General features: G+C 45.7%; 1 protein-coding gene across 1 annotated transcript in view; it reads left to right on the forward strand.

Annotated features, from left to right (window-relative positions):
• The first annotated feature begins 3,709 nt into the window (after window positions 1-3,709).
• Window positions 3,710-13,644, forward strand: part of STOX2 (storkhead box 2) — a 138,754-nt gene continuing 128,819 nt past the window's right edge. The window contains exon 1 of the mRNA XM_041480014.1: window positions 3,710-4,109. Within this exon, the coding sequence (XP_041335948.1) occupies window positions 3,752-4,109 (358 nt within the window). The 5' untranslated portion in view covers window positions 3,710-3,751. The remainder of the gene's footprint in view (window positions 4,110-13,644) is intronic.

A 13,644-nucleotide genomic window follows, 5' to 3' on the forward strand; every position in this document is an offset into this window, starting at 1 on the left:
GACTGCACCACCAGTGCGAGTCTCAAGCTTCAGTCAGTCTTCCACATGGGAATACATGCAGGTGTGTTCAAAAAAATATCCTGTCAGAAATATCTTAAAAGACCATCCTGTAGCTGGCAGTTTTGTGCCAAACACGTTTCAACCACCTGAAGACCCACACAATGATAAGAGAAGCTTCTTCCCGGGAGTGAGATGACTGGGCTGGGGAGTATCCAGGACTGTCTTGACAGGTGGCAACACTGGATGGACAGTGGGAGGGAAGGTATAATTTCTACTTGTATAAAATGACTAGAGAGATTTAAAAAATATTTTTCTGGAAGGCACTTGCTGTTGTACTGCCTGAGTACTGCATCTGAAGCAGATCACTTGCTGACATACTGCGAAGGCTATGAAATTCTGTAACTTACCTTGTTATGTACAGTTCAGGGATGCACAATAACTATGTATTCCACCTCAGCCTGGCTTTTCCATTCTGTGGCCTTGGATGAATTCTGGGGGAATACCTTTTTGCCAGGAAGTTTTTAATGAGGCAGTGTTTGCAGCAGACAGATATGCCACTCCTGAGCTATGGATCAGTACAGACAGTCAGAGAACACAGCTCTGTCAGGTTTGTTTGGCTTTCTGCTCCCACCCAGAACAGACAATGCCATTTGCTGCAGAGCTCCTGCACCACTGACACATTTCAAAGAGACATGTCTAAATCTTCAGGGGTTTTGTCCTGCTAGCAACATAAACTTCTGCCTTTCCAAACACTTCAGAGGCACTTAGGAGTTCCACTTCACCTGCTTTCATAATTTGGCCATAAGAAGATTGTAGGCTGTCTTCTCTCTTATATTTCTACTGGGAAATACCAGATGGGCTTTAGTCTGGCTATAGATGTTGCTATCTTGGAACAAGTCCCTTGAAGTGAGTGAATAAAAAGGGAAGAGATGCTATTCAACACCAAACCCACAAGCAAAAAATGTAAATAAACAAAAATAAACCAAACACCCCAAATTCTGAGGATAAAAAATATTTGGAGATAAGGAGGTGGGAAGAAAAGGGAAGTAATGAATGAAGGACTGTTTACTCAGTGACATATTTGTTGTCCACAGCCTATCCCCTGGCCCTGGGCGTTTCTTAACCAGGCCCTCAAGATCTTGCCTAGGCAATCCTGGCACTGGCTTCTGCGGGGACAGTACCTAACCCCCAGCACACAGTGTATTTTGGTTTGTGCCACAGCTTCATCTGACAAGTGTTGGACAAATTACTGCATGCCCTCTTTCATTGCCTTGTCATCACACTCGTGTGTGACACTACATGTGCGCAAACAGCAGAGAGGGGCAGCATGCTGAAAAGGAGAGGGAGGGTGGAAGGGAGGGAGGGAAGGAGGGAGGAGGGAGGTCCAGCCTGTGAGCACAGAGGCCTGAAGTGGCATGAAGGAATAGGTGTTGAAAGCAGGGTGGGAGATGACTAGCAGGCTGGGGACTAGCCTTCACAGGAGGTGACAGCCCACAAACACTAGTGCAAGGAGAAGGAAAATGATTGTGTGGCATGTTTCACCACACCAACTGCTTCAGAAGTCAGTGTTGAAGGGAAAAGGAGCTCAGCTAATGGAGAGAGCTACACTGATGCCATGGCCAATGGCTGATGGGCACGCCACACTGAACATGCGTATATGTCAGAGGCAGCAGAGGGATCACGGATTTGGCTAGCACTTGGAATCTGCTGGCTGTAGGAAAGTGTGGGGCTCCACATCTAAGCATTCAGAATGTATCTGGTGCAAAAGCCTAAACACAGTTAAAGGGCTTCATTTGCCTCCTTTGTTCTGCAGGTTGGAATAAAAATGAAAACTCATCTGAGCCCTGACGTTACCTGGTGACTCTGCTCAGCAGCTGAGATGTCAATGTGACGTGCTCCACATAAAAGCTACACAAAGGTGAGCCCTGCCCAGAGAACTGAAATGCAAGTATGATGGGCAAGATAAAAGGCTGATATAATGCAGAGGAGAAAGGCACAAGGTAAGAATAACATGAATATGACAAGATCATGACAGTAGTTTCAACACACTAAGACTAGGTCTTTCAACAGATAACCAGTGGTTCAGTTGAACTTTGGGAAGCATTTTGGAGGACATTGAGGGTGCCAGGGGTCCTTTTGCAAAGCTTAATAAAAGATCTCCTTTGAAATCCTGACAGCAGCAACATTAAAACATTAAAACTATTCCTGGCTGTGGTGAGGGGCCTCTTGAGATCTTGCTGTGCTGGAGACTTGAGAAGGGACAGAGACTTGCAAACTGAGTATTAATACCCTCTGCTCCTGGCTCAAAATGACTCACAGTGTTTCTGGACAATTTATTTAACCTCTGAATTCCCCTTTTGAAATATGGGTTTCATACAACTTGTTTCCTTGTAAAACTCTAGGATACTGGTAAATTTGACCTTCCACAGTACAGTGACAGCACTGAATGAAACCCTGAGAAGGAATTGGATGAAGCCAGCTGGCAAGTGGCAGAGGATTTGAATGAGATTACAACGAAAGGGGCGATGGTTTAAGGGGGCCAAATATGTCAAGGGATGTTGATGTGAGCGAACTCAGAAGCAACAGGTTAAATATTTTCATTTGTGCACAGCATGGAGTGTTGTGGCTGTAGCAGCTCTCATACTGCTGCCCGGCAGAGCAGCTGCTGCCTGCTCCCTCCTCTCACTCACCTCTCTTCTGCCTCCACTCTTGCCCCCGCTTCTCTACAGTAGATTTCTTCTTTGTGTCATTTGTTTTTCTGGTGCATACTCATGCTTCGATGCCCCTGACCCAAGTGCCACGGCGCCCTGGGGCAAGGTGAAAGTTGCTGCTGAGGCCACCCACAGCTCACAAACCACCAAGGTGCACAAAAGCTACAGACCATTCAGAAACTCAAGAATCTTTTCAGAATTGAGACTCAATTTTGCTGTGGGTTTGAGGGTTCCTGTAGAAGATAGGAGTGAAATTCCTAAATCTGCCCTCTCACAAGTCTCACAAGCACCTTGCTGCCTGCATCTGCAGCTCAGCAGCCACTACCACCTTGATGCACAACCCTGCTGCCAGCCTGGCACTGCCAGCAAGGACCCCTCCAGTTCTGCTTGCACCTTGCTCAGTTTTGCTGAGCTCTCCCTTGAGCCTCACAGGCAGCTGGTGATCCAGGACGCAGAGGATGCAAAATTTTAAATTTCTGCAAAAAAAAGCTACAGAAGCTGGGAATGAGCCTTACACTTACTCCATATTTCAGTACCACAAAGACACAAAGTGAGTCAGGACTACACCGAATGAAGAGAGGCGTTTGGACACGGCAGGGTCCGTGCTGCTCACTGTGTATGTTACTTACAGACGAGTAGCCACTGGAAGAAATAAATCCATAAGGAATTATAAGACTTGCTGGAATAATCTGGCTGTGGCTGGAGAATGCTTCACTCGTGGAAGGGAAGGGTGAGGGTGTCCCGAAGATGGGGAGCGGGGGGATGGTGCCGGGAAGCCTAAACTACCGGCCGGGACAGTGACCGGGCTCGTTTCCTTTCTAGAGACGGTGCTCCCGTGCTGGGACAGGGAAGCGTGAGGCGGGGAGCCGTGGGTTCCAGGGCGTGCGGACTTCCCGGCCGGGAGACAGCGGCCGCCAGCCGCTGCGGGGCCGACCGGGCCGGGCCGGGCCGGGGCGGAGCGCGGACAGCCGGCCGGGCAGGCAGCGCGGCCGCGGGGCGGTATGTCTGTGCCCGAGCCCGGCGGCGGGCGGTGAGCGGCCATGCCGCGCAGGGTGGAGAAGTGCCTGCAGATCGCCCCGCACTCCCTGGCCATCGTCCTGGACGCCGCGGCCGGGGGGCGGCCGGGGACCGACGGTGCCGGTGCCCGTGCGGGGCCGGCGGCGGAGCTGGGCCGCCACCGCATCGGCTACGAGATCTTCGCGGACTTCAAGCGGGAGAACATGCAGCACTTCTGGGACCGGCGGGCCACGGCGGCGGTGGCCGAGACCTTCTTCCTGGGCTGGATCGACGAGCAGGTGCTGCTGGTGCAGGGCAAGGAGGAGCACCTGGAGGTGCTGCGGCAGGGCTGGGCGCGCCGCTCCCTCAAGCCCCCCAGCGGCTTCCACATCAAGTGCCTGGGTAGGTGCCGCCGGGCCGGGCCCAGCGCCCGGGACACCCGCCGCAGGTGCCCGGCGGGGCCAGGGAGCGGGGGAGGAACGGGGAGCCCTCCCCGCCGCGGGGTTTTAGCTCCCAAAAGTGGCTGTGCGGAAGGGGGTGAGCCGCGGTGGGAGCGGTGGCAGCCACGGGGATGCGGCTGTGCGGTGTTCTGCGGGAGAGCTGCCGGCCACGGCTGTACGGTGAGAGGCGCGTTCCCCCGCTCCCTTCAGCGGGCGAGGGTAAAAACATAAACTGGGAGAGCTGGAATATACCCCCTGCAGGATGAAATGCCCGCTGGCCTCCTATGGGCCGGCTCCGCCCGCAGCGTGCTCCCGGGGCTGCTTGGCTCGGGAGTCAAAAGTTTTGTTTAATATTTCCAGGTGTGTTGAAATAATATTTTTACTTTATACTCGGCTCTATGTGCTATATCAAACTTGTATCCCAGCGTTGCTGTGAAGGTGTCTTTCCCAGCGAGAAGCAGTAGTAGGAGATGAGTAACCTGTTTTTTTGTGGTGCAAGGCAGGTGGCTTTTGAGGCTATAAACGACAAGTCTGTTATGCCGTGGTGGGCTGAAGTTTCAAGTTACAGTGTGATTCCCTAAGGGAATCCCATCAGTGAGCAGTGGCCTAGGACAAAGCACACCTCATCCTGAATTTTCTCTGGGAAACGAAAAAATCCTAGCATGGAGAGCAAAAATGTTTCAGCACTTATTTTGACATGAAAAAAAAACCCCAGCAAACATGTCCAAAAAAACAACCCAACCCCTCCACCATTATCCCCAAACCCTAAGATACAAAGCTGTGGCTATTTGGTGGGTATATAGGAGAGTTGTGAAGAACAACAGAGAAGTTTTTCTTAAGATTTAGTGCAGCTCAACATTCATCACAGCTTGAAACATGCAGCTTCTCTTGTAGAGAGAAGGAAAATGGTGAGAATTTGGTTTATTGCTGGCTTAATTACTTGCTGTGGCTGCTTCAGTGATGGTGAGGCAAACTGTATTTTCCTTGTGTACAATTTATATTATCTGTGTCCTATGCAGCAGGCACCATGAGCAGGTCACAAAGCTAGACATGCTCTCTCTGTGCTGGGAGTTTCAGACCCTTAAAACAGGATGCTTCCATGCATTTCTTAAAAAAAAAAAAAATAGCTGAGTAAGGTTCCTGAAACAAATGGAACATAAATATTCGAGGTTTCCCAGTTTCCTGTTTTAATCTGGTTTTTGAATGTTTTTAGCTGCCTTTGTCCTTTTGAACAAGCAATGCTGACTCATTAATAATTTCTAGTTATTAGCAGTCTTGTCTCTTGCAGAGTTGTCAGACACTTGTCTGTCACTCACTATTTCCCCATCAGACTTACTTGAATATTACCATGTTTTCTGTGTTGAGAGGGAAGGTCAAGACAGGTTGCCCTGTTAAAAATGAACTGATGGACCTTTTTTCCTCATAATAGCAAATTTTCCTTTGAACCTCGGATGACGAGACAGTGTTGCAGAGCAGGTGGTTAATCCTGTTCTGGTGATAGAAAATTTTTGTGTGGTCCACCAGTATCTGGAGAAGGGAAGAAGTTGGGTAGTGGTTAGTGCTCGCTGCTCAGCCTAGCTCATCTGGGATTTTTGGCTGCAGTTTGATGGAGGATGAAGAGCTTTTGAATTGGCCCTGTCACCTGATGGAGTATCAGGGTCAGTGTTTGGTTTTTGGGGTGTTCCTGGACCTTGCTGACTGGGTGACATTCCTCAGCCTGCTGCCCAGGAGGGCTGTGGAAAGGTGCATTCTGACCTTGACTTTACTAAAGCCACCTGAGGAATGTAAACAGATCTTTGTGGCCTATCTTAAAATACGGAAACAAAACTTTTGCTAGAAGTTCACGTTAATAAGTAAGCTCACTGGTGTGCAAATAATATACATTCCTTTGGAGGGTTATCTATGCCACAAATTTGCAAAAGACTGGAGCCAGAGTTTTTCATTTGGCTTTAAAAATATCAAATGCCTCTCAGCATTTGATTAAAGGCTATGAAAGAAGAGCAGGGACCTGTTGGAGTCTTGCCTATTGTGTAGTGCCTTAGCTGTGCTAAATATCATGGAAGGAACTGATTGACTTTTTTTTTTTCCACTGTTTTTTTTTTCCACTCCCAGACTGATAATTCAGGTCTTGTATCTAAGTAGATTCAACTTGCACTTACTATAAAGTTAAAGAATTGTCAAAATAATGGGTTTGGCCTGTGGGCATAAGCATCTGCTTAAATGCATGTAATTGTATTTTCAGCATAATTAGGTAGCTAATGTGTAAGTGGCTGTGACTTATTGAAGGACTCTCTCACACTTTATTATCTACTTTGTTTCATTAAAGCAGCAAACAACACATAGAAAAAGTTCCAATGCTTTTCAGCTTTAAAAAATGTGGTTGGTATCTTAGGCTGATAGGAAAACCTGCCTGCTGGGAGTTACAGAATAGTAATATTTTACTCCTGTTAATAAATAACTGGTAGGGTCAAGGGGGAAAAGTGGCACAGTGTTTTTGATGAAGATGACATTGTTGTTTTCTCTTGCTCTGGGTCCAGCTGGTAGTCCCCATGCTGTGGTGGGAGTAGGGATTGCCATGCCTGGGCAATGGGGGGTGTGCATGGGGGAACTGACCAGAGGGTCTTTCTCTGCACCCCAGGGCCACTGGAGTACCTGGACAATGCTGTGATAAGTTGTTGGGTTGGTTCTTGTCTCATTTCTCAGCTGGCTGAGATTTCTGCCTCACCTGCCCCTGGAGTCCAGCTGGGATGGAGTAGCTGGATGACCGGCTGCCCCAGGGTGGGTGTGGGGGCAGCATCCCAACCTCCTGATGCTCTCTAGCATGGGACAAGGTGCAGAACGAGACTCAGCTGCACAACCTCCATGCACAGGTTGTAGAGAGCCTTGAGCAATACTTCCCCTGTATTATGTTAAGTGCTAACATGACCCAGAAATCAGAACTGCAACTTTCAAACCTCTGCTGATGTTGCTGGTGTTTTTTTTTCATTGTGGTTCGGTGCCTTGGCTCTGGTGGGTTGTGGTGGCTGTGGAGATAATAACTGGAGGAAAATATAGCTGGTAAGGTTGAGGGAATGCTAAATCTCTAGTGTGGATAGCATGTTTTCTGCTGCTGGAATTGTAAAATGTAAACCAGGAGAGACTCACTGCTGAATAGTCTTCCCACCTTTAAGTCATCCTGGCTTGATAATGAAAAGTTCATGAAAGTATGCATGTAGTTATCAGGGACTGGACAGTCCTATTGTGCTCAGTGCAGGCGTACCTGAGCCACGAAGTGAATGGATTAAAATCCACATGAGATTCCAGTCTCTGAAGATTTGCATTATAAAATTAGACCTGAGAATTAAATACAGCAGGAATATGAAGCACATGAGAAATTTGCTTATAGCACTGACATCTTAGGGCTGGAGGGTACGGCGGATGAAATGATTCATGTGTGACTTTTAAACTTACTCCTCTGGCAGTTTTCTTGAGCTAAATGGTTACGCCATAAAAGCTTGCTCAGTTACCAGTTTTGCAGTGATCAAAGTTATTTGGATATTAGGAAATTGTTGGATGTATCGAGGTTTTTAAGTTGGCAGATGGGAAACTTGGGAAACACAAGTAGTCTTTGAATAAACAGAATCCCCAAACCAGCGCTTACTTAATATGCTGATTTAGGGGGTCAAGGAAGCCTTATGCAAATCTATAGGTCCAGTGATGAAATTCATTGTCTTCGGAAGCTCTCTTGTAACTTTGCAAGACTTCTGCAACTTAAGTCTTTAATGAGCGTTAGTATTTTAATAAGATTTCTTTTTTTTTTGACACACCTTCTGTTTGCACTCACAAATATTTGTCATCCTGAGAATTGATTTTTTTTTTTTTTTAACCTTTCAGCTCTTCTGTGCTAAGTGCTGTCAGTGTAGCAGGATGTTCCACCTCATTTTCATGTCTTCATCGCCTTTTGTGTTCCCAGATGAGACTTCCTTCTGTATCTCTTGCTGTTGATTTCTGTGTCATGGACAATGGGCATCTTTGACAGGTTTTCATATGCTTCGCAGAAGGGCCATGCCCTTCTGTAAAGATTGCTTGAAAAGAAGTGACCAAACTTTATAATAACCCTTTGGCCATGCCCAGAGCAATTTCTCCAATTAGAAGCTGATGTTCAGATGGAGTTTTTAAGAAATGTATGTGCAATAATTAAACTAACTAGCTGGAGTTATAATTCAGCAAAGTCGGCAGGGCTGGGCTGTTGTGCATTGTTCCTGCTTGGCCAAGCGTAGGGGGAAAACTTTTTTTGCCACGCTGGGAGTTGGAGCTAAGTGCTCCCATTCTTTTTTCTCCCTGCTATATCCTCTCATGCCACCAAAAAATTAAATTAACACCCCACCAGTTTAGGTTCGGTAATTTTCACAATAAGTTTTGCAGTCATTAGTGGATGATTATGGTGAAGTGTAGACTGTTGGACATTAACTGTTATTCATCTACAGACATTTATAAATCATGAATTCATTTTTCCCCTCCAAATTATCTCTTTCATATAATGAAAATTTCTTCTCAGTGAGGGAGCATTAGGTTTCATAGTAATAAAACCTCCAATGACTTTACCACACACACTCAACTACACCTTTTGTATGCCTGACATGGGATTGTATTCCTACCATGGGAAATTCAGTGGATTTAAACTACAAATTTTCTTCTTCTTCTCTACCACTCCAACCTAGAGCCAGTTAGAGATTCACTAAGCACTTTTTATATCTGTAAGGTGGTTATTGCAGCCTGAAAATAAAGGGTAAACTTAAGCTTTTGGCCAGGCTGAAGTGCTTATGAATTTACTCCCAACTCTGAGTAAAGAACTTCACTCCTCACAAGTGTTAGGTTGGGCCTTTAATGTAATTTGTAAAAGCAGCTTTCAGAGGCTGGGGAGACAGAGACAAGAGCTAAATGAGTATGGACTGCATATAAAGTGCCTGATTTCTCAGTATGTGGTTTGTGCTTGTGTTGTGGGAATGGAGTCTTAGAGTCAGAATTGCTTTCTGCTCTTTAAAGAAAGCTGTGGATGGCCTGCGAGGCTAGTGCTAGTCATCAAAAAATGTACTGTGAAAGTAAAAATAACACAAGGGAAGGAAAAATATGGCCTATGTAATTTCATTTTTTCACTCAAAGCAGCTTCTCTTGAACAATCAAAGTCAAATACACAGATCTGTGCTCTTCATTGTGCAACTCAAGGGAAGGGTTTATAAGGTTAATAGCCAGCTAGTACTGTCTCCCCACCTCCTTCCTCCCCACAAAGAGCAGCTTTGTATAGCAAAGCATCTTTTCCGGTGGCAGATAAGTCACCCAGCCTTGCAAGTTAAGTGCATGCTCTGTGTGAAAAGCAATGCTGTAAGGGAGCCGTGGTGGCCAGAGCAGCCCTTGGCCATGGGGCTTTGACAAAGCAAGAGATCTCTCACTCTCTCCATCTCTTTGTTTGTGCATGAGGGTCTGGTCTTTAATTAAGTGCTCCTCATTCCCTTCCTCAAAGGGCCCTTGTCTTTGCCAGGGAGCAGCACAGTGGATGTGCACTGAATGAAGCCCTTGTCAGGTGTTACTCCCAGCACTTAAGTGGGCTCCTGGGCTGCCAGCATCATGTGCCACCAGACCAGTCACTAAATCACCTTTCCATCTGTCCCACTCTTCTTTTTTACATAGTCAATTTTGGATTTAAGAAGACTGAGGTGAATGAGGTGTCCAGGGGCCACGCAATGGATAACCATGGAGCTGCTAGTCACAGGCGCCTCCATCCTGCCCACTCATTTTTACCTTCTTGTGGTATGAAAACTCAGTTGTGTGTCCCCTTTTGTCTGTCTTTGTAATTTGCTAATAAGAGTCATGTTGTTCAGTACTCTACTTATCAAACGAATGATTTTAGTTGACAAAGTACAGACCTTCTATGTGTCTTGCCACAGTTTAAAATTTTCCTTTAAATGAGTTTTGATTCATAGAATGGCTTGGGTTGGAAGGGACCTTAACAATAATCTCATTCCAACCCCTGTGCCGTGGCCAGGGAACCTTGCAGTAGAATAGGTTGCTCAGAGCTCCATCCAGCCTGGCTTTAAGCACTTCTAGAGATGGGGCACCCACAGCTTCTTTTGCAGCACATCACCACCCTCACAGTAAAGAATTTTGTCCTAATATCTATACTAAACCTTCTCTCTTTCAGTTTAAGGCCATTTCCCTTGTCCTATCACTACATGCTCCTGTGAAAAGTCTTCTCCAGCTCCCTTGCAGGCCTCCTTTAGGTACTGAAAGGTACTAGGAGGCCTCCCCAGAGTCTTCTCAGTCTGTCCCTATGAGAGAGGTGCTCTAGCCCCCGAGCCTAGAGAAATGTGCACAGAGAAAGGCATTAGGAAGGGTCATCTGTGTCTGAAAACACTGCTGTCCCTGGGCTTGACTGGCAGGTTTTTGTTTCAGCTCTTTTGTAAAGGCAATGATAACAAAGTTGGCGCTCTCTCCCAGCAATTCTGGTGCTGTTTCCTCAGGCCATGATTTTGGATGGTAAGTCTCTCCTCCTTTCTGCAGGCCAGGAGAATCACAGCTTGCCCCCCAACAGGATGTACCAAAGCATTAGCACATTCTTGTCTGCATTTTAGACACTCTTTTGGAGAGTGTAGCAGAAGAGGTGCAACCCAGGTGCATGGGGTGCCCTCCAAAACTCCTGGCATCAAAAGCTGCCTCCCAAGCAACATCACTCCTTCCTTTGGCTATGGCAAACATGATAGGCAGGCTTCTCTTTTCATTTAGTAGTCAAGGAAAGCCTAAAGTGTTCAGAGAAAAGGAAAACTGCAACCAGATGGTGATTTCCTCTGCAGAAATCACTGAGCCTGTGAAATGTGATGATGGAAGGAACTTCTTAATAGTTTTCTGCAATAACAGAAATTTAACAGGGTTCTGAAAATTCAAGCTGTCTCCAAACTTTTTCTTCTTTGTTTTAAATACAAAAACATAAATATTTTGATTATTTTCTAATGATGTTGACTGCTGGGAATGTTATTGCAGTCTCTGGTTTCTGATATTGAAACTGCTCCCTGGGTGGGCCAGTTCTGGAAAGATTTTTAAGGCTATTACATTCTTGAAATAAAATCCCTTCACCTAATATGTAAACATGCTTTCTTCTGTCTGCTGTGCTTGATCCCTCTGTTCATTACTTGGGATTTCACCTGAGACCCGTGATGAGAAGTATCTGAGTGTAAAGAATGTACAAACACATATATTTTGATGAAACAAAGTACTTTCATATTGATATTTGAGCAGGACTTCAGGCCTCCTTTTTAAATTGGGGTCCTGCTCTGAGCCACAGTAGCATTTGAGCATACATTCAAAGGTCAGTAACTACCCTGAATCTGAATAGGCGTTCTTCTAGTTGCATTTTTTTCCCCTGTAACAGAAAAGCAATGGTGTAATATTACTATCAACACTTGTTAAGCTATATTTGGTTTTCTTATGAAAGCAAGTTAGTATTCTATGCACTGAATTAATGCACAGAGTAGTGACTTCTGTAGTGTATTTTCTGGAGCTGGATAGAATTCTAATCAAGTAATACGAGACTTCGTTGTTGTTCTTGCACATGTGGACAGGATGGGGTACCAAAATAGCAGAAGTTGGAGTAAAACACAGCAGCCTTTAAGCTTAACCTTGAATTCCACCATCAGATAATTGATAAAGAGAGGTGCAGGTGTACCAAAGATTGCTCTTTTAGAAGTGCAAACCAATTCACTTAAGCTCTGAGAAACAACTCCAAATTTGGCTCTTTACAGAATCTGTATACTGTGACTGTGTAAAATGCTTCTACCCAAAGAGCTTGGTTTGGGTATATTCCAGAAGCTTTAGTTTTAAAGCAATTTTTGGTAACTGTTAGTGCTTCAGAGGGTACATATGCTGGCTCATGCATGTCTTTAGAGGAGGATGAGAGTGCTGAAGAACCCATTGCTGGCCCCAGTATGGGGAATCCCACTGAGAGAGCAGAATGGGCTCTTGGATGGTCACCCAATGGCTTTCACAATGACGTGGCCTAAAACCACAGTGGCCTCCGGGACTGGGCTGGCCACGAGGCAGGCTGATTGGTGCCAGCAGAAGGGGAATAAAGGTATGCACTGGGGCTGGTCTTGTGGCTGAGCAAGTGTCTCTGTTCCCCTGCACTGGTAGCAGGGCAGTTGCATTGCTGTGTCCATCCTCAGCAGTAACTGCAGCTCCAGTAACTCCTGCTTATCAGCTGCCTTGCAGTTGCGAGTGCTGCAGTGTCTTCTGTCATTGGGTGTTCAGAGGCTCCTGGGAAGGAGTGAAACTGCAAGGACTGTGTTTACACTGGAGCTGTAAAACTTGCAATGTATTATTAGCATTAGAACAAGCTGCGTGCTGCCAGTGTATTTGAGATTTGCCAGCAGAGTCTTAGGTATTATTGAGGGGCTATAAAATGAGTATTTTTTAAAAATGGAATTTTTTTATTGTTCTTTAAAAAGCCTTATCACAAGTCTAGCAAAACTTTTAGCTAAAGAAGAAAAATTAATATTCACTTCTTCAGATTATAGTTATATTTTCCACTCTGGTCATAATATCCATTAATATCTTTCTATATGCAAAGAATATGGAAGAAATAGATTTCTGGATGCAGCAGCCTTTCTCCAGGTCATTGGGAAAAAGGCTTAATGGGCTAATAAATATATCATGTCTACTTACCTTGTGTTAACAGTATCCTTGGGTGCATGAGGTTACAGAGTCCTGCTACTGTGCCAGTAGCAGGGCAAACAATTTACTGTTTATGTCCCTTTACAAAGAGTTCAACTAAATAAGGTCTATCATTGCCTGTTAATTTATTGTGTTTGAGTTCTAAAGAAGTGACTGAAGTCCTGTAAGTTCCATGTGATGCTGCAGTGAACTTCTGTGTGTTTGGTGGGGCTTTTTTATAGTTTTGGGGGTGGGAGTTGGGTTTTTGGGAGGGTTTTTTTTTTTTTTTTTTTTTTCTCTTTTTTTAATTGCTTTTCTTTCAGGAGAGTTTTACTCACAGGATTCATGTTGTGGTTTCTGGGTGCCAGTAGTCCTTAGCCTGCCCCTGAGCCTTTCAGCCAGTCTTCAGCGTTTGTAGAACTGGACCATGCCCTTGACTCCCAGTCTGGCAGACTGGAATTGTTTGTTCTCCTGCTTGTGCATATTGCAGGGCTATATGGGCTATGGCTATTTGGGCTATGCCCAAACAAGTTCCCTTTTCACTGACAGATGAAATAACAATACCTGGCATTAAGAGAAAGCCGAGTGTTTTCTTTGGGTTTCCCTGAAGGGCCTCCTTTGTCTCCACTGTCTCTGCCCAGGGCAACATGCACACATTGCTAAAGCTGAGGGTGCTGTTGAGATGCTCTGGCTGCTGAAGTCAGGAGTAGGTCAGCACCCATGGGAAGATTTCCATCCACTTGGTCTGCAAAGCCTTACTCCTGGTAAGGCTTTGCAAGCAGTCCCTGTCCAGTGGGGTGGTCCAGGCTGATGTGGGC

This window comes from Pyrgilauda ruficollis, unplaced genomic scaffold (genome assembly GCF_017590135.1).
Source record: "Pyrgilauda ruficollis isolate IOZ18807 unplaced genomic scaffold, ASM1759013v1 scaffold5, whole genome shotgun sequence".
Classification (NCBI taxonomy): domain Eukaryota; kingdom Metazoa; phylum Chordata; class Aves; order Passeriformes; family Passeridae; genus Pyrgilauda; species Pyrgilauda ruficollis.